Source organism: Mastomys coucha, unplaced genomic scaffold, assembly GCF_008632895.1.
Source record: "Mastomys coucha isolate ucsf_1 unplaced genomic scaffold, UCSF_Mcou_1 pScaffold9, whole genome shotgun sequence".
In the NCBI taxonomy this organism is placed as follows: domain Eukaryota; kingdom Metazoa; phylum Chordata; class Mammalia; order Rodentia; family Muridae; genus Mastomys; species Mastomys coucha.
In genome coordinates, this window is record NW_022196915.1 from 3,891,668 (window position 1) to 3,916,716 (window position 25,049).

General features: G+C 44.0%; 1 protein-coding gene across 9 annotated transcripts in view; it reads left to right on the forward strand.

Annotated features, from left to right (window-relative positions):
* The window catches only part of Thrb (thyroid hormone receptor beta), a 353,365-nt gene that overhangs the window by 326,609 nt on the left and 1,707 nt on the right, over nucleotides 1–25,049 (forward strand). For all 9 annotated transcript variants that reach the window (XM_031360979.1, XM_031360978.1, XM_031360975.1 and 6 more), the window contains 4 exons: nucleotides 684–831; nucleotides 3,978–4,183; nucleotides 18,372–18,518; nucleotides 22,243–22,501. In XM_031360979.1, the coding sequence (XP_031216839.1) occupies nucleotides 684–831; nucleotides 3,978–4,183; nucleotides 18,372–18,518; nucleotides 22,243–22,501 (760 nt within the window). The remainder of the gene's footprint in view (nucleotides 1–683; nucleotides 832–3,977; nucleotides 4,184–18,371; nucleotides 18,519–22,242; nucleotides 22,502–25,049) is intronic.

The following is a 25,049-nucleotide window of genomic DNA, read 5'->3' on the forward strand; positions in this document are numbered from 1 at the left end:
CGGTGTCATATTTTTTACCCACTGAATAATAATCCATTGTGTAAATGTACCACATTTTCTTTATCCATTCTTGGCTTGAGGAATATCTGGGTTGTTTCCAGTTCCTGGCTATCGTAAATAAAGCTGCAATGAACTTAGTTGAGCATCCTTTGGGTGTAGGTCATGGCCATCTTAAGAGGCAAACAAGAATTAATTGAAGTCTCTAAATGAAATAAAAGACATATATGTAGTCACCAAACAATTTTAAATGTTCTTGGTGTGTTTATATTCACTGTACATAGTAATGGGTTTCTTAAAGAAATATTCAATTAAGTATACTGCTCTTTTAATTCAGGATAAAGTAATAAATCTCTTCATTCACTTAGCAGCAAAATTATGACACAATATGAATAAAGGTTATACCATTTAATGTATAGAAAAATAAGAGCAAACACCAAATTGCCCATTGGCTTCATTTCTTTGAGGAAAATGCACAATAGGAAAGACACTGCAGCCATGTGAAACCTCCCTCAGCTCCTTAGATTCACTCGCCTCCACCATCCTCCATTTGAGGGTATAAAGTAGGAGGCCCAAGCCCAGGCTAAGGGCCAGAAAAATTGCTCTTATTCTTAAGTAGACACAAAACTCTCGAGTCATTTAGTTTCAGAAATATGAACCTATTATCTGGGGTCTTTCTCATTTAGGGATTCTTTAGAAGAACCATTCAGAAAAGTCTCCATCCATCTTACTCCTGTAAATATGAAGGAAAGTGCATCATAGACAAAGTCACTCGCAACCAGTGCCAGGAATGTCGCTTTAAGAAATGCATCTATGTTGGCATGGCAACAGACTGTAAGTACATGTTCTTCATTCCCTTGATATTGTGAAGTGTGGACTGGGGGTGAGGGGGGAGGTTTTGGTTCAAGATCAACAAAGAAAGCAAGAATCTTTGTGGTATAGAGTCTGGCGCTCACACACCCTCCCTCCCCACATCCAGCCATGCCATAGGTGGAAATCATTGGCTTTCTTCCTCCTGACTTCTCAATTCCCAATTTCCAAAGCATCCAGATGATGTGGGAAGGAATAGTTAGATCATCCCTGTGTGGGTTTGAAGCATGTAGCATGGTCACTTCTCACACACAGGCTCCACATGCTGAGAGGTTTAGGGAGCAGTCCTTGAGTTTTCAAAAGCAGAAATAAATTAATTTGGTAGACATCTTTGGAGATGGAATACTGGAAGAAAAAGTCATGCTCAAGAATTTTTGAAGAATTCAAGTTGAATGTTCCCACATGAGTCATCCTGCTGTTGATAGCTTGTATTTTTAGCCAAAACAGACTTTTTTTTTTAAATTGAAACCCAGTTTTCTAAGTGCCATAGCATATGGCAATGAGATTAGCCCTGGGGTCTCTCCTCCCAACCCTGGACCAGGGGTTTATACTAGTCACCGTAATTAGTCCTAAAACAAAGAACTGCATCATCCAGCATATGATGCAGTCTCCCCTCTGCCAGGAATCAGTAAGGGTGATTTCCACAGCTGTCATGATTGTACATCAGAGATTTCAATCATGAGTTTAACAGGAAAAAGAAACACACAGCAAAGAAAGCAAAGGCAATGAGAATGTTCATGATATAGGAAGAAATGATCCTAGTTTGTATTGGGACCATAAATAGTGTTCTCGCTGAGAGAATAAAAAAGAAAATCCATGATTTCCTCATTGAAGAAAATGCTGCGGAGAGTATTATGAGATTTGATAGGGGGTCAGGCTGGAAATACTGACCCTCCCTGCCTCAGGCAGGGCATCTTTACCTCTCAAGGATTTGGGCTCTTCTCTGACCAGAATGTGAATATGACTAGCTTAAAACCAAATACTTACATGTCACTACTCCCAACCACTATTGTTTAAACAGCCATTTTATTATTTCATTAAGTTTAAGATGTGAGTAGTTATGGGGTTTAAGATGCTCAAAGTCCATCTAGACTATGGATACAAATGTTGAGCTCTTCTATCTGCTGGTGAGGCATTTCGAAAGCTCCAGGTTACTCAACAAAAAAACAAAAAAACAAACCACCTCTGCTCAGGAACAGCCAGATAACCATCAAGTAATGGCTTCTGCCACCAGCCCCAAGCCTAACAATCTATAAACCCAGTCCCTGAGCCCCACATGGTGGAAGGAGAGAACTGACTTCCACAAGTGTCTTCTCACAGGACTGAGGGTATGCATGCTCACGGATGTGCACACACACACACACACACACACACACACACACACACTTCAACAAATAAGTAAATAACAAGAAGAAAAAAAAGAAAGGCAAACTTCCATGCCAGTGCCAGCCTGGTATCCCCCAGAGTTAAACTTCAGAGTCCTGCTTGAGAAACCCCCACATACATTCCAGCCCTAGGCCCAGCATTCAGTCTATACAGCTGCATGCTGGAAGCCCTGAAACAATGGGGCTTCGGTTTTGTGACCTTTCAGGAGGTGAACCAAAGTCACCTCACAAAGCTCCTCTGTATTTCCCACATCTGAAGACACTCACGTGACATTGGTGACTGAATCCTGAGGAGATACTAACTGGGCCCCTGGCTTCTCCTCTTGCTATGTTTGCTCTTTACATGGCACAAGGACACCACATGGTAGGAATTAAAGGCGGGAGTCCTGGGTCTTCCCCTGTGTCTACCACGAGCTTGATTTGACCTTAAACAAGTCACGGTCTGGTCCTTCTTCTGTGAAAAAGGAGAGGACTAGGTCCTGTCTGCAGCCATCTGAAGCCTGAACTGTGCTCGAGGTAAGAGTGCATGCAGTGAAAGCAAGAAGACCTGAGTTTTAACCTCCAGCACACACATCAATGCTGCCATGACCACAGGTATTGGGTTAGGGACAAGTTCATTCTGTGGACTCACTCACCAGGAACTTAGCCTAAATGGCAAGCATCAGATTCAGTGACAGAATCTGTCTCAAAAATGTGAGGGAAGATTGAGGAACACTCCTGGCATACTTCTCGGTCTTCTGTGTGTGTGCACAGAGGTTCACTACCCCCCAACATACACACATACACATATACTTGCACAAACACACACACACACACACACACACGCATACAAATATACACGCAAGCAGGAAAGATGGCATGGCAGGTAAAGGGACTTACCACACAAGCTTGCTGCTGCTCAGAACCTACATGGTCAGTGGAGAATACCAACTTCACAAAATTAGCCTCTAACCTTCACAGATGTACCATGGCATATGTGCACATACATACAATAATAATAATAATAATAATAATATAATTAAATTAAATAAAACCTAAGTCTTTCAGTCTCACTAGAAATCTAACGAAATAGTCTATTTGGAAATTAACCACAGAAAGATAGATTTCTTGTTCCTTTTTTGCACTATATTTACTGAACACTTACCATATTCTCATTGCCATAGTGAATACCTTGTATGTAGGCATTACTGGTCCCATCTGGGTAAAGGGAGACGTGAAAACTCAGAGAACCTAACAAGCTTGCTCGGCAGTCACACAGCTAGTAGGTGCTGGTGTCCGGAGTCAAACCCAAAGGCTCTTTATCTGCCATGGAGGACAGACCAGGTACAAAGATTTGCAGACATGTACCTATAAGGCTCAAGAGAGTCAAAGCCACATCACAGTCTGCCCTTAGGGAGCCAGGAAGAACCGTTTCCCCTCCCATCACTATTCCAGAAGACTTCCTTAATGGGAAGCAGAGGGGCGAATGCAGATGGCTGCCCAACTGATTTCTCTGCTAGTGTGGTTTTAAGTCTCTCTGCTTTAGTCTGATTTCAGCCACTGCTTTCTGTAGAGCTGACTTCCTAGTGCCCATGTCCCTTCAAAGCTCTACTTTGGAGACTTGGTCTGGACACTGGGCTCATAGTGAGAGGGAGAATGTGCCCCGTGTGACCCAAGGCTCAGAAACTACAGTCTGCTCCTAGCTCTGGATTAGCCATGGGTCCTCTCACCTTTTTACCTTTGCAGTGGTGCTGGATGACAGCAAGAGGCTAGCCAAGCGGAAGCTGATAGAGGAGAACCGTGAGAAGAGGCGGCGGGAAGAGCTACAGAAATCAATTGGGCACAAGCCAGAGCCCACGGATGAGGAATGGGAGCTCATCAAGACAGTCACTGAGGCCCACGTGGCCACCAATGCCCAGGGCAGCCACTGGAAGCAGAAGCGGAAATTCCTGGTAAGGTTTCTGACCAAGCTCACTATCCTTTGTTTTCTGCCCAAGTAGAGTCCTCTGGACCCTTCTGATGGTAGGCTCCCATTTTTGGGATGGGCAGTTGCAGCTCAGAGTGGCTGGGACTTGCAGTCATGCCAGTGGGGTTACAGAGACTACTGGAGCAGTGTTCATTCACTGAAACCCAGAGCAGCTTCCCAGGCCTCCAAGCTCAGGATGAGGCCAGGGCCAGAGCCTCTCCTCAGGAATGTCTGCTACCTGCTGGCTTACCGTTCTCCCTGCTTCTGCCTTCAGACTTCCAGTGTTTATACTCAGCTATCTAGGCTTGTCCACATGGCCCCCTTCAGCAGCATCTCTAGGAGGAAGGGTCCCAGACCTCAGATTTAAGTTTTTATCCACCAAAGTCAAAATGCTTGTCTAGGAATAAAAGCTTGAGTTCAGGAGCCAGAGAATACAGGCGTAGCAATGGGGAAAGCATAGAGACAAGGCAGACCTTTTTGGATCTGTGTGCACTTTCTGGATTCTATAGTGAAACCCCTTCCCATCCATTTCTCATTTAGACTTCCTGGTGCTCTAAAGTTTCTGGAGTTGCCATCCCTATTTTATAGATAGGCAGGTCAAACCTAAGGTCATACACAAATGTCCCAGGTGATATGGCAGTAAGTGACTAAGCCAGGCCCAAAGCCAACACGCCCTCTAGTTTCAAGTCTCCTGCCCACCTCATTAAACAGACCTCCTGCTCAAGCCAGTGTCTAGCCACCTCAGAGACTGGGTTTGCCTTCATAAAGGCTTTTGTGAGCACTTTACTGGCCTGTGGATCTTTCAATACATCAGAGTTGCTCTCCTTAAACAGAGAGGTGTGGTGGTAAAATTGCCTGTGCACCACAACAGCGACATTATAATGCAATGGTTTTACACTTACAATCATAGCTACTCAGAAACCCAACATAAGAAGGTTGCAAGTTCAAGGCCTGCTTGAGGTACCAGTCCAGCCTAGGACACTTAACAAGATCTTGCCTCAAAAGTCAAGGCACAGAAAAAGCTGTCATGCAGCTCAGTGGTAGAGCATTTGCCCAGCTTGCATGAGATTCTGGGTCAGTCCCCAGCACCATAAGTAACAATCACAAAGGGAAATTTTGGAAAGAAAGGGCTATAAATAATTTGCCTGTCCCACACCAAATCCTCTCATTGTCACTGTAAACAAATACTGCCAAGTGCCACCTTTAGAAAAGTCACCAAACACTGAAATGATGCTTATGATGTGCCAGGTTCAAGTCTAAACGCTTTGCTCCCTAATCTTCAGACCCTATACCATCTCTATAGGTAGAAACAAAGAATACCTCTATTTACAGGAGAGAGAGATGAGGGAAACTTGTGGGGCTCCCACAGCTAGATTGTGCTAAAACATGGAGAAGCGGGTATAGTCAGAGCCGGGTCTGCCTGGGCTGCTTCTGCCCACCACCCATGTAGCCTCACTACCCTCCAAACTAAGAGAGGCCTTGGAAGGGTGGCATCCCACTGCTTCACCCTGCTTCATCTGTCCAGAAATTAAACTGCACTAATTCTGAATCAACAGGCCAATTCCAATCCAATATATCTGGACCATAGCAGTACAGAATCCAGCATATCCACAGGCTTAAGTCTATCAAAGTGTACCCTTTCCTCAGAAGTGTGGCCCACTGCCAGGCCTGGTGCTGCATTCTGATTCTAAGTAGTCAATAGAAGTGGAAATCAGGCTGAATTCTGAGTCAGGTGGAGGAGTCAGGGCCCATTCTGGACTCGTGGAGAATTTTATGCTTTCCCCCACCTAGGAGAGGATGAATCTAATTAAGCCAGTTTCTGTCATAACTAAAGTACATGTTTTAGAGTCTAAGGATTTAGTCTTTTAACTTATGTATATTTGTATATGTCTATATAAGAATAAGTGTGTGTGCGCATGTGTCAAAAGTCAGCTCGACATCCAGGCTTAACTGAGATATGGTGTTTGAGTCATTGCTCATAGCAGTCAATGGGGAAAGGGGCTCTGGTGATATAGCAGCAGGCAATTGACAGGGTGATGGAAATAAAGCTTAATTATCTGAGGCCAGAACTCTCAGTAACTGAGCAAGAAACTCTGAATTCTTCACTCTTAAGAGGCCTGTGAGAAAGAAAAGGATAGAAAGTTATGCACACACACACACACACACACACACACACACACACACACACTCAGCAGGCCTGACCACCTGTTTCATCAATTTCACAAGTGCACATGCATACTTATACTTATATACATACACATATACCTACATATATATTTATGCACATATATACACAGATATATATGCATATTATACAGATAGACATATATAAATATATATACAATTGGTGGATGGAGCAGAGCTCTAACAGCCACACTTTATTTTTTCTCTGAACTTTTTTATAACTTCTTAGACAAAAGTTCTTTATAAGATTATGTCATAGATAAAACGTTAAACAAAAGGGAGTTACAAAGGCTGTCAATAGTAAGTTCAAAGCGGTGTCTCATTCTATAAGTTCATTGTAAGTTTAAAGCAACAGTTTCACATGCCCTTGCTTTATCATGGAGCATACCTGTCAATTCATCCTTGAACTTGACCTAGAGTGAATTTTTTTCCTTGATCATTAATCTGTCTCAAGCCTATTTTTTCTTTCTAGTGCAGTCTATGTGCTTGTTGTGCATGAAAACTCACTGCATTCCTTCTCATGCAGCCTTTACCTACTCTCTTAAGAGACCTGGTCACATTCTATTCTTGAGTCTAACTTTATTATATCTTTCTGGCAAAACAACTAAAACTATCTCCTTATTCACCTTTTATCAATTATTCTAACCTTCTAAAATTATATGAATCAAATCAGGAATTCTATAAAGTGATTAATTTATCTAAATAGCATTAATACATGAAAGTATATCTTCATATTGATCTGCAGGAAACTTGCCCAACAGAGTGGGTTAAAAGTCAGGAAACAGTGGGCTCTGTCAGATGTAAGAGAGATACAACAGTAGCAAACTAATCAGCAGCAAGAAACAATTCTGGGAAAAAGCCTCTGGGCTCCATGCCTCTCTAGACTGTACCCATCGCAGCCATGCAAAATGATGGGCCATCTCTAGGAAACTCACTTGCCATAAGCTTTCCTGCATGACTCCTTCCATGCATGTATGTTACTGTGAGGATGAGCAGATGTGTGTGCATGTATGCCTGTGTGGGAATGTATTTATGTGAGTATGTACATGTGTGTCTGTGTAGAGATATGTGTATCCATGTGTGTATGTGTGGTGACATGTGTATGCGTGTGTATGTACATGTCTATATGGGGAGATGTGTATTTGTATGTGGGTACATGTATGTCTGTATGGGATGTGTGTGACTGTATATGTGTGTGTGAATGTATGTCTGTGTGGGGATATATGTATGTATGCATTGTGTCTATGTGTGTCTGTGTGGTGATGTGTGTGTGCTTGTGTGTGTGTGTGTGTGTGTGTGTGTGTCTGTATGGGGAGATGTTATTTGTATGTGGGTACATGTGTGTCTACATGAGATGTGTCTTAGGGTTTTATGAACATGTTGTGAACAGACACCATGACCCTTGCAATGACAACGTTTAGTGGGACTGGCTTACAAGTTCAGAGGTTCATCCATTATCCTCAAAGCAGGAACATGGCAGCATCTAGGCAGGCATAATGAAGGCAGAGATGAGAGGTCTACATCTTCATCTGAAGATTGATAGTAAAAGACTAACTTCCAGGGAGCTAGGATGAGGATCTTAAGCCCACACTAACAGTGACACACCCACTCTAAGGCCACACCTCCAAATAGTGCTGTTCTCTGTGCCAAACATATTCAAACCATTACAAGGTGTGTGTGTGTGAGAGAGAGAGAGTGTGTGTGCATGTGTGTATATGTGTGTGTGTGTGTGAATGTATGCCTGTGTGGGGATATATGTATGTGTATATATATATGTATCTATGGGGAATACATGTATGCATGTGTGTCTGTGTGGTAATATGTGTGTGTATGTGTGTTTGTCTGTATAGGGATATGTGTATGGGTGATTTCTGTGTGGGGATATGTATGTGTTTGTATGTCTTTGTGAGGATATGTATACATGTATGCATGTATACCTGTATGGAGATATGTGTCTGGATATGTATATGCATGTATGTCTGTGTGAGGATATGTGTTTGTGTGAGCAGATGCCCCAGAGATCAGAGGGATAACACTCTTTTAAGTTAAGTGTATATGTATGCATGTGTGTCTGTAGGGGGATGTATGGTGCATATGGGTCTGTGTAGGGATATGTGTATGTGAGTGCAGATGCCTCCAGAGACCAGAGGCATCAGATCCCATCGCAGCCATGCAAAATGGGATACATTTTGGTGGACTGGAGTTACAGGTGGTTATGAGTTGCAGGTGATGCATGCTGGGTATTGAACTTGGGTCCTTTACAAGAGCTGTATGCACTCTTAACCTGAGCAATCTCTCCAGTCTAAGATCTGTTTTGTTTTGTTTTTTTTAATCTAAGAAGCATCCATTGGAACTGTAGAGGTATGTAGCTCAGTCACTAAAATATTTGCTGCATAGCTATGAGGGCCTGACTTTAGTCCCTGGCACAACTTTAAAAAATAAATAAATAAATAAATAAATAAATAAATAAATAAAGCTAAAGCCAGGGATAGTGGCACATGCATGTAATCCCAACACTGGAGAAATGAAAACAGAGCCAAAAGCATACCAAGGAATAGCTGCCACTACACAATACCCCTCAGTAGACACAGACCCTGTCTCCTGAAGAAAGAACCTTTTTCCCTCTCTTTGAAAATGGCTGTACTGTGACTCCTTTAAAAAGTGGATTTTAGCAGAAGAGATGTTCAAGTGACTTCTTAGTCTCTTCTTAGTCGTAAGAAACTTTGCAGATGCTGGGACAGTAGCTTTGTGGTAGAGAGCTTATCCAGATGCACAAGAATCTTGGTTCCACTGCTTTGAGCACGTGGGCACAGGGGAAGTTTTCCGGAACAGAGCATCAATAGCTTATACTCTAAGATCAAGATTTGACAAATAGGACTTCGTAAAATTGAAAAGCTTCTGTAAGACAAAAGATATTGTCAATAGGACAAAATGGCTACCAACAGTGTGGAAAAAGATCTTTACCAATCGTACATCCAATAGAGGGCTAATATCCAATATATACAAAGAACTCAAGAAGTTAGACTCCAGAGAAACAAATAATCCTATTTAAAAAGGGGACATAGAGATAAACAAAGAATTCTCAACTGAGGAATACCAAATGGATGAGAAGCAGCTAAAGAAATGTTCAACATCCTTAGTCATCAGGGAAATGTAAATCAAAACAACCCTGAGATTCCACCCCACACCAATCAGAATGGCTAAGATCAAGAACTCAGGTAACAGCAGATGCTGGTGAGGATGTGGAGAAAGAGGAACATCCTCCATTGCTGGTGGGATTGCAAGCTGGTACAACCACTCTGGAAATCAGTTTGGCAATTCCTCAGAAAATTGGACATAATACTACCAGAGGACCCAGCTATACCACTCCTGGGCATATACTAAGAAGATGCTCCAACATGTAATAAGGACACATGCTCCAGTATGTTCATAGCATCTTTATTTATAGTAGCCAGAAGCTGGAAACAACCAAGATGTTCCTCAATAGAGGAATACATGCAGAAAATGTGGTTCATTTACACAAGGGAGTACTATTCATCTATTAAAAACAATGAATTCATGAAATCCTTAGGCAAATGGATGGAACTAGAAAATATCATCCTGAGTGAGGAAACCCAATCACAAAAGAACACACTCAATGGTATACACTCAATGAGACGTGGATATTAGCCCAGAAGCTTAGAATACTTAAGATACAATTCATAGACCACATGAAGCTCAAGAAGAAGAAAGACCACAGTGTAAATACTTCGGTCCTTCTTAGAAGAGGGAACAAAATACCCATGGGAGTAGATACAGAGACAAAGTGTGAAGCAGAGTCTGAAGGTAAGGCCATCCAGAGACTGCCCCACCTGGAGATCCATCCCATATACAATTACCAAACCCAGACACTATTGTGGATGCCAACAAGTGCATGCTGACAGGAGCCTGATATAGCTGTCTCCTAAAAGGCTCTGCCAGAGCCTGAAAAATACAGAGGAGGATGCTCTGAGCCAACCATTGGACTGAGCACAGGTTCCCCAATGGAGGAGCTAGAGAAAGGACCCAAGGAGCTGAAGGGGTTTGCAGCCCAATAGGAGAAACGACAATATGAACCAACCAGTGCCCCCCCCCAGAGCTCCCAAGGACTAAACCACCAACCAAAGAGTACACATGGAGGGATCCAGGGCTCCAGCTGCATATGTAGCAGAGGTTGGCCTTGTTAGACATCAATGGGAGGAGAAACCCTTGGTCCTGTCAAGGCTTGATGCTCCAGTGTTGGGAAATGCCAGGACAGGGAAGCGGGAGTGGGTGAGAGTGAACTGGGGGAAGGGGATTGCATACAAGGTTTTCAGAGGGGGGAAGAGGAAAGGGTATAGCATTTGAAATGTAAATAAAGAAAATATCTAAGAAAACAACAAAGGAAAAAATGCTTTGAAGCTCAAACTTGAGACTTGTGTCTCTTAAAGGGGAAAACTGTGTTGTCAACAGCATTATTCTCATAAACACCATCATCATCATCCTCATAATCATCTCCTTCTCTTCCTCCTCCTCCTCCTCCTTCCTCATCACCATGTAAGAAGCTAGGGGTGCTATCTTGCATCTATAATGCCAGCTCTAGGAAGCTGAGTGGTAACACAATAGTTCACTTTATGTGAGACTCTGAGTTCAATCCCCACTACCATAAAGAAAGAAAAATTAAAAGAACCCTTAGCTATGCCACTAACTCCCATCATACCAAGAGGGAATCTAAAAATTGTTGTGTTAAGCTACAGTGTTTTAAAGTAGTTTGTTACACAGCAATAACTAACCAAAATGGAACTCAATAAATTTTTAAGTTGAACATGTACTTCCACTGTTACATCCTCAGAGACAGTGCAGTCAAGCACTGAACCACAGTCAGTGTGCATATTTGCAAACAAGTTCTGGTGTGTGTGTGTGTGTGTGTGTGTGTGTGTGTGTGTGTGTGTGTGTACTCACACGTGAGTGCACGTGTGCTCAGGATGGAAACCACATTCTTTTGAGCCGTGATTTATTTCCAGAAGAATGTCAAGAAATCTTACTTAAATACACCATAGCTAACAGTTCTGCCTAGTTAGCCTTAACTGCCAACTTAACACAGCCTAGAGTACCTGAGAGGAGAAGCTTCAATTGAGTCAGATTGGCATATGACTTATATGACAGTTCTGTAAAGAATTGTATTAATTGTTGATTGATATAAGAGGGGACTGTCTACTGTGGTCTGAGCTGTATGAGAAAGCTCTTGCTTGAGTTTTTGCCCTGGTACCCCTTAATAAGGGGCTATGACAAGGAAGGTATAAGCTAAAGAAACTTCTTCCTCTCCTAAGTTGCTTTTGGTGAGATTGTTTTATAACAGCAACAGAAAGCAAACTAGAACAGTATCCATGCAAACTAAAACAGTATCCATGGACCCAAAGGTTTCCATGATTGTGGCCTTTCTATAGTCAAATAGACTTTTTAGGGTTTACGTTTCCTACATGGCTGATGTCTCCTCTTTGTACTTAGAACACTGCATACTAATTCATTAATTTTTATGTTCTAATGTCCCACCTTGTTCTGGGAAAGGATGTGACAGGCTTGTGACCTTAATAGTGCAGTAGCCGTGAGGGATAAGACTCATGCTGTCATGGAAGCTGCACCTATTTATTGATTAGGAGTGAGTGTCTGGTCCCCAAAATGAGCTATCATTATTTATCCCCTATGATCAGGATCCAGCCAAGTCAGAAAAAGAGATGGTGGTCTGATCTGCTTTTCAGACTTGAACTTCCTTCTGAGAAAATGAGAGTGTTTGGCAAGTGAGGAATGTTTGCAAAATCCATGACGTTTCATAATGAACTGAAAGCCATACTGTCAAGTCACGTTCAAAGCACTCAAATCATGTTCTTTCCATGATTTCCCTCAATCTACTTCAGTCGCTGAGGTAACAGAAATGTTCTCAACACTGAAGATGCTGTTATGAAAGCAGAAGTGGGCTGAGGAGGAACGCTTACTTCTACACTCTCCATGGCAGGAAGGCGTTGGCACAAAACCGATGTCCACTGCAGCAAGCTGTGGGACACAGGGCAACTGTTCTCCTCCATGGTTCATTGCAGAGGTCCAGCTGGCAGACTTTCTGTACAAGAATGAATTGTGGCCTTTCGAGTCAGGGCACATCTGCCCTATTTCTACCCCAGCCAAGTCACTGCCTAATGACCACATTTTCAGCTGGGACAGTGTCAGATGGGGCACAGACTGAAGGGTCAGAGGGGTCCATGTGTGGTCTGTGAGGTGAGGTCAGGACACAGTCTATGGCCCCAAATTATCACCACTTCAAAAACAAGCAGAAGAGCCTAGCTTCAGGAGCAGACACTGGAGCCAAACTGCCTGGCTCTAATCCTTCCTAACTGTGTAAGCTGGAGTAAGTTCTTTCTTTCCCTCTCTGGTCATTTGCCCTGTGTCCACCTCAGGTAGGGTAGAATTAATCACTATAATGGACACAGAGGTGCCTGGCATCTCGTGCTCTAGGCATCTTCCCTACCCTGTATGACTCTCTCATGTCACCCCATTCATCCCAGAACGTGTAATCCTGGAGTCAGGTCCAAGGCACCTGGGGCCTGAGAGTGTCAGGGTCCTTCTACATTGCTTTCCAATGGTGTGCACAGACAATGTGCTGAATGTGAACAGAGAGAAGAACTTATCCACCTGGCTGAATCCCACTCTGTCAGTGCCAAGGAGCTGCCAGACTAAGCCAAAATGTCCTTGGCTTTCAGCCAGCCATTTGTAACAAGGCCAATTGGTCACATTTCCTACTTACCTGAAATAATGCTAAGGAAACCTCAACCCACAGAGCCAGCTGGCAGAGGTCTGTGTAACTCCAGCCTCCTCAATACTGAATGGAGACTGATGCCACATCTGCACACACACCTGAACCTCATTTCCTACCTCTCTGTCCCTACTGCCCAGAGGAGCTGGGAGTTCCAGAGTATCTTCGTAGGGTCTCCACTTCTGGCTGATGTTTTACTGTGAGCCCATAGTCCAGCCCACCTCAAACTGCCTGAACCACAGCAGCTTCTCCTTGCTCACCCCTTCCTGAACCAAACAGCCATACACCTCATCAAGCTTCTGTCCTGTTCGTAGCCCTTCAGTGAGTGTTGTTTTGTATTTAGATATTTGTCCTCCTGTGGTCCATGGGACTGAAAATTATGCTTCTCTGCCAGGCTCTATCCACCTGGGTCTCTTCTGTCCTCAGAACTTTGCACTGCTGTCTTGGGTATTCTTGACAAGGACAGTTTCAAGGAAGGAAGGTTTATTCTGGATTACACTTTGAGAAGAATATTCCCTCATGGCCATCCTAGTTAGGGTTAATGTTGCAGTGAAACACCACAACCAAAGCAACTTGGGGAGGAAAGGGTTTATTTCATCTTGTACTTCCAGGTAACAGTCCATCTCTGAGGGAGTCAGGACAGGAACTCATGCAGAGCAGGAACCTGGAGGAGCTGATGCAGAGGTCATGGAGGGATGCTGCTTACTGGCTTGCTCCCTATGCTCAGCTTACTTTCTTACAGAACCCAGGGCCACCAGCCCAGGAATGGACACCTGCAGCGAGTTGGACCCTTCCCCATTAATCATTAATTAAGAAAAGTGCCTTGCCAGATCATATAGAGGCATGTCCTTAGTTGGGGCTTCCCAGCTTATGTCAATTTGATGTAATAACAAGCCATCACAATGGCCAAGAAGGCATGACAGTAGTAGCAGGAAGCAGCTGGCCACCTGGCATCAACACTCAGGAAGTTGAGAAGAGACAGGAAGTAGGGGCTTAACTATAAACCTGGTAGGCTACCTGCCCGTGACCTACTTGTTCCATTCACACTCCACTTCCTGAAGGTTACATAACTTTCTCAAACAGCACCCTAGGGCATGTGGAGCATGTGAACCCATGAGGAATATTTCACGTTCAAAATAGAATGACTGGCTTCTCCCTCTGCCTTGAATGTTTCTCCTCCAACACCATGGATGGCTGTCTCCTTGACATTCTTCAGCCCAAAGCCTTGACCACTTTGCTTTTCACCAGGACCTTGGTGCCCCCCGTCTCCTGACGTTGGTGAACTAACATGTCATGTCCAGGCTTATCACAAACAAGAGTTCTTCAGTGAATTTATTTTTCTTGCCTCTCACTGATCACCCCTTACCACAAGGCAGTTTATCTTATGAGAGACATTGTTCACTGCTGTAATCTCAGCATCACAAGGAAAATCTGGCCCATAGTATTTACTGGATATGTGCTGGCAAGGACATGTATGAACAAGAAAGCTGTCTGCCTCACTTCATCCAAAGGCCTGGTGCACAGCAAGCAGAAACACAAAGACTTGGTCCTTTCCCTTTGAGAAGGCTGTATCTCTGATGCGCGCCTATATAACTATGAAAAATAAGAATAAGAGATGTTCGGTGCCATAAAAGTGACACCTACTGGCCACCATGAGTGGGCAGAGGAGGTCAGCGTCATTTCAGGTGAGGTCATCTAGCAAGATGTCTAGGAGTAGGGCAGGATTCAGTGAACAGAGATGACAGACTGAAGTGGGGACTTTAGAGAAAGGAAAGATCCAGAGAGAAAGGTGCAGTAGAATAGAGAGGCAATCTGTGGGATAAAGGTGGTAAGGTCAGATGTGCTCTGCCAGGTGGCTTATTTAAGGGCTTGGCAGACAGAAGTCAGTGCTACATTGGAATGCCCTCTGAGCAAGCTAAGGCAGGGAAGCAAGCCCCCTCCACAGGTAAACATAGGCCAGAGGCATCGCTGATGCTGGAGCTTGGTATCAGGGCACAGTTACACACTGGGCATAGGATCCTTGGTACTCAAGGCAGCTAGTCACAAGAAGCTAACAGATTCATGACGAATCCAGCAATGTGCAGTCCGTATGGGTGCAAATCTACAGGGAGGCCACATAGGTGTTTGCATTCTGCAGTCTCAGTTCTCTGTGCCAGGAGGCAGCTCCCCTCCTCACAGACTCTTCTTCTTTTCCCTGGGACCTGAGGTCCATAATGGAAACAAACCCTAATGATACAACAGAATGCTTTTTTTTCTAATCTTCTGTTTATTTCCTATCAGAAAAGCCTGTGAAGTTACATCTAAGCCGTAATTTTATCGTTGCCATATTCCCTTGCATGATTTTCCTCAGTCTTTCAAATCATTGGTCACAGGAAGTGCTCCCCCTGCTGTTCTACCCACACATGGAATGGAAACTGGTAGGTAGGCAGAAGCATTGTCCAGGACTAGTCAGATTAGACCTGCCCAGTAGATGTTTGAATGTCTGGGTGCTGGGGAGATGTACAGTTGGCAAAGTACTTGCTATGCAAACATGAGTATCTGGGCTTGAGTCTCCAGCACAACACATGGGCAGAGTGGATTCCTGAAATCCCAGCACTAGGAAGACAGAGATAGGCAGATCCCTCGAGCTCACTGGACAAGCCAGCTAACTGAATCAGTGAGATCCACACTGAGTGAGAGACCTTGTCTCAAAACATAGTCTGGGAATAAAGAGGTGGCTCAACAGTTCTTCCACTTCCACACTGGCAGCTCTTCCAGGAAGGCCTAGGCTTGATTCCCAGCACCCACATGGTGCCTCAAAACCATCTGTAACTCTAGTCCCAAAAGATCTAATACCTTATTCTGGGCTCCACAGGCACCAGATATATACATGGTGCACACACATATGCACACACACATGCACACATGTAATGTGTGTCCCCAGAAAAATAAATACATTTTCAAAATAAATTAGAATTCATCCTTATGATGAGCAGCAGCACCTAGAAAGAAACTGAAGAAGACACCTGACATCAACCCTGGCTTCTACATACACACATATGCACATGACATATACCAATGCATATGTACACACATATTAACACATATATACAATACTATATTATTTCTGAGATGTTCCTATATATACATATGTATACATATAATCAATAATTTTAACTCAACTCCCTACCATGTCAATATATGGCCATGCTCATCTAGCAGCTGACCTTCCTTCCTAACAGGCTTGTGAAGAAGACAGGTGGCAAGAGCAGCCTCCTGTTCAGGGTAAAAAGAAAATATACACCCCAACAAGGATATTCTCCAGATGCAGGGAACAGTGATCCCCAAAATATGATTGACATTTATTTTTCCTTAGCTCAGGCAATGACAGAAAGTGGGACAGGAATTGTATTCATCATTAGTCTATCTATCCATCTGTGTTCAGAAAAGCCATGTCATTGGTTACCTCAAATCCCCCCATTCACCATGAAAACATGACAGAACCCAGATCCATTCATTCACTACCCCCAAAACAAGGAAAAACAACAACAACCAGATGGATCTATGGGTAATTTCAAGGAGGTCAGCACTGCCCACATTTGTTATGAACACACACATTCTTGAAATTCTCCCCAAGGCTTGCAGGGCCTGGCTGTTCCTGTGGCTCCTGATACACTGGCCACTTGAAGGTAAGAGTTATCTTCTGTCCTGTGAGGTATGGCCCCTGACAGGATGTAGGGAGAAAGATGGTTACTGCAGTACTCCAAGCTGAATTTGCTCACTGACACCCTGGCATCCTCAGAGTGTCCCCAGACTACCAGGACCAGCACATCCCAAAACCTCTGTGGAAAGACAGATCCTCTACTTTCACCTGGTTCTGGATTCAGAACCAATGGGTGAGGCCTAGAAATCTGGAACACCGTGAAGTTTGGGGCCACAGAGTCTTGCCATGGGCAGTGGACGTTGTCATTGTGACTCCTCCACAAATGGGGGGAGGGTAATTATGTTCCACCCACCGCTCTCACTCCTCACTCCCACCACTGAGGGTCTTGGCGAAACCAGGTCTTCTTCACATCTGTCCACGTAATATTAGACAAAGATGGCTGCCATACCATAGCCATGAGTCGCTGGTGTTTTTAGTGACATCCACAACTCCTAGAGGAGGCTTGTTTCCAGGTGTCAGAAAGTGGACAGATGTGACAGACATGTTTCCCCTTCCTGCCTTTGGACTTATCCAAAGGCCCAGACTTCTGTGAGTCACATGGGATAGAGAAGTGGAGGCTGGCATCCATGTGCTATTAAGCCATGCATACATGGTGCTTATTAGTATCACAAAGACAAGGATGGGCAGCAGAGAGGCTTGTCCTCATGTGAAATACAGAAACGGCACAAAATAACCCTAGTGGAGAATGCTCGCTGAGGGCAGGTGGCTTGTGGATGGGGGAAGTCTACCATGCACGAGTCACCTGGGGCTGGGCTGAAACCGTGATTCTGAAATACCAGGTCCAAAAAAGGCCTGAGAACATCCTCCAAGTGATAACCATTTCACTGTCCACTCTGCCCAGTGAAGTCGTGGATTGTCTTCAAGCAAGTAAATAGCAAAGAACTCTGGGGACATAAAAGATAAGCAGATGTCCCACCTACCCTAAGGTTTGCCTTGTTTGTACAACTGAGTTCCCTGCAAGGAGCTGAGAGATTGTCAACCTCAATGCTCAACTGAGAACACCTCAAACTGAGTCCACAGTTAGAAGCAAGAATGTGGACCCCTGGGGCTTGTTAGGGCTCACCAGCTGTGTGCCTCTATTACTGTCCATGTGTCACCCACTTTCCTAACACATACCCCAGAACATACAGTGCTCTGAATGTGCCCATCAGTGACCTAGAATTCTTACCACAGGCCTAAGTAGTTCCCCTGTGCCAGCAACATCTCCCCCCACCTCTCTGACCCTCTTCCTCACTTCTTTCCATCAACAATCCTGTGAGCATTATCCCTTGGTGGGGGGGAGGGGGGCAGGGAAAGGTGGTGGTATTAAAGCAATGGCCAAAGTATACACATTTGCTCAAAGACATAATTGATGTGAAAGTTATCTACTTTGTCAACACACAGGGGCAACCAGAAGTGACAGCCCTGTCTCCCTGCCATATGAGGGCTGTGATAAGCTCAGGTTTCTTCAGCTTTGCTGAAATTGTTCTCACTTCTCCTCCTCAGCCAGAAGACATTGGACAAGCACCCATTGTGAATGCCCCAGAAGGTGGCAAGGTTGACCTGGAAGCCTTCAGTCATTTTACGAAAATCATCACACCAGCAATCACCAGAGTGGTGGATTTTGCCAAAAAGTTGCCCATGTTTTGTGAGGTGAGGACATGGTTCTTCTGTCTGGGTCACTTTTTTTTATATATATAGCTCCATTTCCAAGACTGCAGGGTATTGTTTAACAACAATTAGCAGAACTTCATGCGAGGAAAGCAGAGTATGTACAAAATGGGGCTGCAGCTCAGTGGTAGAGTACTTGCTTTGTATACATGACCTTGGATCTATTCCCAGTACTGTCAAAAGGAAAGGGTTGGTTCCCCAATTGTGCCTTCTCTCTACAGCCATTACTGGGTGAGAGACAAAATTAGTTTATCAAATAGATTGCTACAGTTTGAACTTACATCTATAACCTCTCTCTCTCTCTCTCTCTCTCTCTCTCTCTCTCTCTCTCTCTCTCTCTCTCTCTCTCTTTCTCTCTCTCTCTCTTCCTTCCTCCCTCCTTCCCCCTCCCTCCCCCTCCCTCTCTACCCCCCTCCCTCTCTCCCTCTTTCCCACTTCTTCTTTCCATCAACAATTCTTTCCTTCTACAGAATATCCCAAAGAGATGACTATGTGATCAATTCTTAATGCAGAAGAATTGAAGCCAAATGGCTCTCACAGAAAGATTCTCACTGTCTCTGTGAGGATTTCTTCTTTCCTAGGAGCTTGATCTCTTGCCCTCTCTGGGGCCTGGAAAGCTCACCCAACAGAGCCCATGCTTTCCCTCAGAGACACTTCCTCCCTCTCCTAACAAGTTTTCTACCTCACCTCAGCTTACACCCTGCCTCACTTTGACAGTCCTATCCTACAGCACGTAAGAACAGAGGCACTACAGGGGATTGGCAAGAATCCTGGTCAGGAGTGTCTGACCTGAGTCATGTAATCTTTGAGATTTACACTGGTGTCTCTTAGAGCAGTTGGCATGTTCAGATAGGAGCACATATATAGAGTGTTGTCCTTCTGCCCTGCCTGAGTGACAAGCACTGCACACATCTTAGCTACTGATGCTGTTGTTTCTTCTCTTTGTCTTTCTAGAACATTCCAAGTAGGCTAGGCTAACCAGCCAGCCAGTTTCAGCAATTCACCTGTCTCTTCCTCCCCTGCCCTAGACCTACAAGTGGGTGCCACCACCACCACCTGGCTTTAAAAAGTAAAAACCCACGGGTTTTGGGCATAGGATCCAGGTTCAAGCACCATATCCTAACTATGCTATCTTCCAGGCTCAATTTCATCATAACATTTCCATCCTACCTCTGGCTTTCTGAACCTAATAGGGCTGATGGGATCCTCTGTGGAACATCTATCTCCTTTTGCAAAATTCTATCAGGTGCCAGACCATTGCTCTCACACCTTCAAGGAAGCCCAGAGAGTTAGCTTATAGAGACAGCACAGACTGTAGTGAGCCTCTTCCATAAGCTTTTAGAGTAGTGTGTAGTTCTACCTCAGCCGAGAGACCAAGTCTCCTTGTCTAGGATGAGCATCTGCTGCCTCAGCTGCCAGCTCACCTGTTCCTTGAGTTTACAGTAAGGACAGCCAAGCTGGAATGAGGGTGAATCAAATCCTGGATGGAGAAATGTCTTATTACTTATTTTTGAGCATCCATAGGATCCATACCCAGAAGGACAGAGCAGTAGCCTCAGGAAAGGAACTGAGAGAGAGGAAACACCTGCCTCCTTCTGACTTTTAATATTTTTAATTAATATTTATGAACAGTCTAGATGATGAACAAATAGTACCTTTTCTAATTTCCTTCCTGTTGTTGGGACAAACTTAGCCAAAAGGAACTTTGGGGAAGAAAGGGATTGTTTGACTTACACTTCTAGGTCTGCTGAATGGCTCTTCTGAAGAGTGGGCTCGGCAGTGTGTGAGCATTACCTGGGATCTTGGGAGACACTAAGGATGAGACCCACAGAGAATCCTGGAAGAGCTGGAATGGGTTCTGTTCTGCTCTCTCCAGCCAATCCTCCCTGCAGTCTGTAACATAGCTCAGTCTTCCTCCTTCCAACTCCCTCTTGAGTCAGGCATCCAAGGATATTATTAGAACAAGTCAGGCCTTAAACAAAAGCAAATCATTAGTGCATTGTCTAACAGAGTTATTAGGCATAGATGCCTGTTTCTCATAGAGAAATAAAAGCAGTTTAAAGTGGAACTTTGAGCAGGCTGATTACTGAACTGAAGTAGACTGCTCAGTGTCTTCCAGTGGGATTGCTATGAGTTGCATAAAGTAACCTAAACTGGACTCATCAAAAGTTCTCACCTTCAAAAAGAAGCTGCAACCATTTCAAGGAAGACTTAAACATTATGTGCGATTTACATAGTCTTCGTTCATGGAACATATGGAGAAGATGTGTTGGCCTTGAATTGTGATAGAGCTAGTTTCAAATCCCAGCCTTATCTACAAAATGTTCCTGTGCTACGCACACTAGCACATTACAGTCTGAGTGCTTTTCACATGTGTGAATGAAACTGGAATTCAAATGTTTACCTTACTGTGAAATGTAACTGAAATGACTGTGCAAAGAAGAAACACAAGATGTAACAGTTATTCAGACCCTTTCAAATGACATCAATATTGAATTTTTGAACTTTCTCTCCAACCCCAGAAAATAATTTTCTATTTTTACTATTTTGCCACACAGAGTTCTGTTGTAAAGTTTTATTAGCCCATTGTCATAAAACCTAAATAACATGGTGACCAAATAAGCTTAAAATGGCCCTGAAATCTGAGCAGAAATGTCTAGCTTGTCCATTGACTCTGGTATCTAGGTCCCCAAAAATAGAAACCTGGAAGCCAGGACACTGGGTTCTGGCTTCACCTCTGACCTGGATTTGCTGGTTGACCATGACCATGGTCACTTGCTTCTGGTACCTTCTAGTTTTGTACTTCCTGAAAAGCTCAGCTGCCCGCAGACCAGCAGAGCTACACACAATAAAAAAAGATGAGTCCTCAACTCTGCTCCGCAGCACTTTCGAGTTAAACTTCCAAATGAAGGGCTAGCTGATAGAGGCTTCTGCATGCCTATAACACTAGTTGAATACCTGTGCTAAAAGAAATGTAAACTACTGAGATTAACCAGCCTGGAGATTTAAAAACAGTGGTTGAGAGGGCTGGTGAGATGGCTCAGCAGTTAAGAGTACTGTCTGCTCTCCTAGAGAACCCAGCACCAACATGTAGCTCACAACCATCCATACCTCTAGTTGTAAGGATCCCATGGCCTCTTTTGGTGCATAGACATGTGTGTAATCAAAACACTCATATACATTTTTCTTTTTTTTTAAAGACTTATTTATTTATTTATTTTATGTATGTGAGTACACTGTCACTGTCTTCAGACACACCAGAAGAGTGTGCATCAAACCCCATTACAGATGGTTGCGAGCTACCATGTGGTTGCTGGGAATTGAACTCAGGACCTCTGGAAGAGTAGTCAATGCTCTTCACCACTGAGCCAGTTCTCCAGCACCTCATATACATTTTTCTAAAAAGTAGTTGTAGTCTGAGCATCTTATTACATACCGGTCGCCCCTGCATTTTGGGAGGCCGAGGCAGGAGGATTGCCACTACTTTAAGGCCAGCTTAGTCTGCATAGTGAATTCCAAACCAGCCAGAACTAGGAGATTGTCTCAGAACAGACATGGCCGTAAGTCCCCTCCAGGTAGAGAACGAGAGGATGAGGGCTCCGAGGACGCAGACCTAGGTTGGGCACTAAGGCTCTGTGATTGCTTTTCCAACGCCCTAGCTAGCATTCATCCTCTATTCCATGCCGCTGTGCCTGCTTCTTTTCAGCTGCCGTGTGAAGACCAGATCATCCTCCTCAAAGGCTGCTGCATGGAGATCATGTCCCTTCGAGCTGCTGTGCGCTATGACCCAGACAGCGAGACTCTAACTTTGAATGGGGAAATGGCAGTGACACGGGGCCAACTGAAAAATGGGGGTCTTGGGGTGGTATCAGATGCCATCTTTGACCTGGGCATGTCTCTGTCATCTTTCAACCTGGATGACACGGAAGTTGCCCTGCTTCAGGCCGTCCTGCTAATGTCTTCAGGTGAGTAGGCTGAGATTCTCAATGGTGCAAGAAGAGCTTCGTGGGGTGGGGAGTGGGGGATCTGGTGCTAATTCACATCCCTTAATGGGTTGTCTGACTCCCTTTAGCTTCAGAGTCTTATCTGGCTCTCCTGCATCAAGAAACTAGAGGGGTCAATTGGCAAGGAGCTGAATGAGTAATATCTAGTGTCTGATGCTCTATAGCTCTGGCTGGCTGGGAACTCACTGCATAGACCACACTGGCCTCTAACTCAGATGCTCTTTGAAATTGTTTGTGGAAACAGTTATATCTGTGTGTTTCCTTGGCCTTGGATTCTGACAGAGCTGGCTAGCTACAAGCCCCAGCCTCGCTCACAGTACATTTGTATCAAGTCCCAACCAGCATGTTACCATTCAGCTGCCTGAATTTGCATATCTCCAAATAAAATTGAAATTAGAATATTTATCTCACTGTATTACGGTGAAGAGTAACTAAGGTAACTAAGTCTTGGCATGATGCCCAATTTGGATAGGGAAAGGGGGACAGGGGCGGCTGAAACCCTGTGAAATGATCCCCATTTGCTGACAGTTCATCTACTCCTCCCCCCCCCCCACTTCTGCCTTTGCAGATGCTAGGTACAGATGTGAGAGATGGTGCGATCCTATGGATCACTTGGTTCAAGTTTTAGTTTCCTCTTATTTAACAGCACACCAACCCAAAACTGAGTGCTTAAGACATCTGAGTCAGCCAGAGCTGGAGCTGAACATGGCTGCAGAGGTTGCTCCCAGCAGCCTTTCTGCATGTGAAAACAAAAGCTGACCAGACTTAAATCCCACAGCCACATTCTATTGACCAATTAGCTCCAGCTCCAACCCATTCAATGGTGACCTCACCTGTCACCCCACCAGGGAGGACATGATGCCGTCTTTAACCTACCGCCATCTTTTTGACCAATATCTGTCAGAATTCTAGCTCCCAACAGTGGAAGTTTAATGACAGAGCTAACCCATCCTCTTTTTATTTACAGCATAATAAATAAATGCAAAGCACACTGCATTGTTTAAGGGCAGCTAGTCTTGAAACACAGAAAGAAAATTGCTTCAGGCTCTCCTCCTCATTTCAAGAACAGGTTAAGTTTTTATTCCTTTAGTACTTGTCATTTTCTGACACTATCAGCTAGTTAGTTACACTTAGAGGTCATAGATATGTCAAGCATGTTCAGGAGGCTCCAAAATTGTTTACAGGGTGTGTGGCCAAACATTCACCAAACCTGAGTCACAGACACCTTCAGAGTTCTTTGAGCTGAAGCATTCTAAGTATGTTTAAGTTGACCTAGAAATTCATTTCCTATATAAAATTTAGATATGGCAGATATTTGTAAAGCAGTAATATTTAAAATTATGTTTGTAGAAAATTTCAACTATAGACAGAATGGCACACTGAAGTCTTTGGGTGACTTTGGACAGACTCCAGGGGGTTCCATTTTCCCAGTACCTACTGTTCTCACCCTGGTGTAACCCCCTCCCTGTGACTTGCTTTTAACCAATAGAACCAACATATTCACTGTTACCTCATGAGGTTCTATATGTAACATAAAATTATTGCAACCAGACTTACCCTATCAGGGCCTTGGGGACTTAAAGAGATTGACACCCACGTGGAGAAAGTTCTCACAGTGGGTAAACTGCACAGCTGGTATCCAAGTTACAACCAGTGGTCATGTGACCCTGCCAGCTTCAGGGAACAGAGACCCCTCGGGGGAAAATGATTTGGAGCCTCTCTAAGGGCCACCTTTGTGATACAGCCTCTCTAGATTAAAATAGAAATTGAACATATGTGGGAATTACAGTCGTGGAGGGAAGGAAAGCAAGTTTTAACTAAGTCATTATTGGTACAAAGACACATTTAAAAAATGTTGACTTACACAGGAAGGAAGCTATTTCTCCTTCAACATCCTCTGATTGTATGCCCTAAATAAGGCAGAAAGAAAGAATCAACGTGAGGCTAGTCTGACTTCAACACTGTTCCTATATTTACTACCTTGTTTTTAACAAGAAAGTGCTCAAGGACACAAAATCTTCCACAAGAACCTTTGGCTTTAATAAAGAAACTTTTATTATTTAATAAGTTTTTCTGCAGGCATTTGTTTTCGTAATTATCATTGGCTTATGGAAAATGGATTTTATTACTGTGTAATAAGATGTGTCCTCCAGAATAAGTCAGTAAGAAGAGAGAATAGGTAGAGATGGCAAATGTGTCTGTTTTTACATGACTATGACAAACACTCCATAAAACCAACTTGAGGGATGGAGGATTTACCTTGGCTCATGGTTCCAGAAGCTTGTGTCCACAGTAGACTGGTCCCATAGCTTTCATGCCTGTGGTGAGAAAGAACATCATGATAAAGCTAAGAGTAAAATGAAGTTGCTCAAATTGTGGCTGCCTAGAAGCAGCACACACCCCTCCCCCACCAGAGCTATCTCTCTCAGCACTGCACCCCTCCCCCACCAGAGTATTCATCTCATCACTGCACCCCTCCCCCGCCAGAGCTATCCCTCTCAGCACTGCA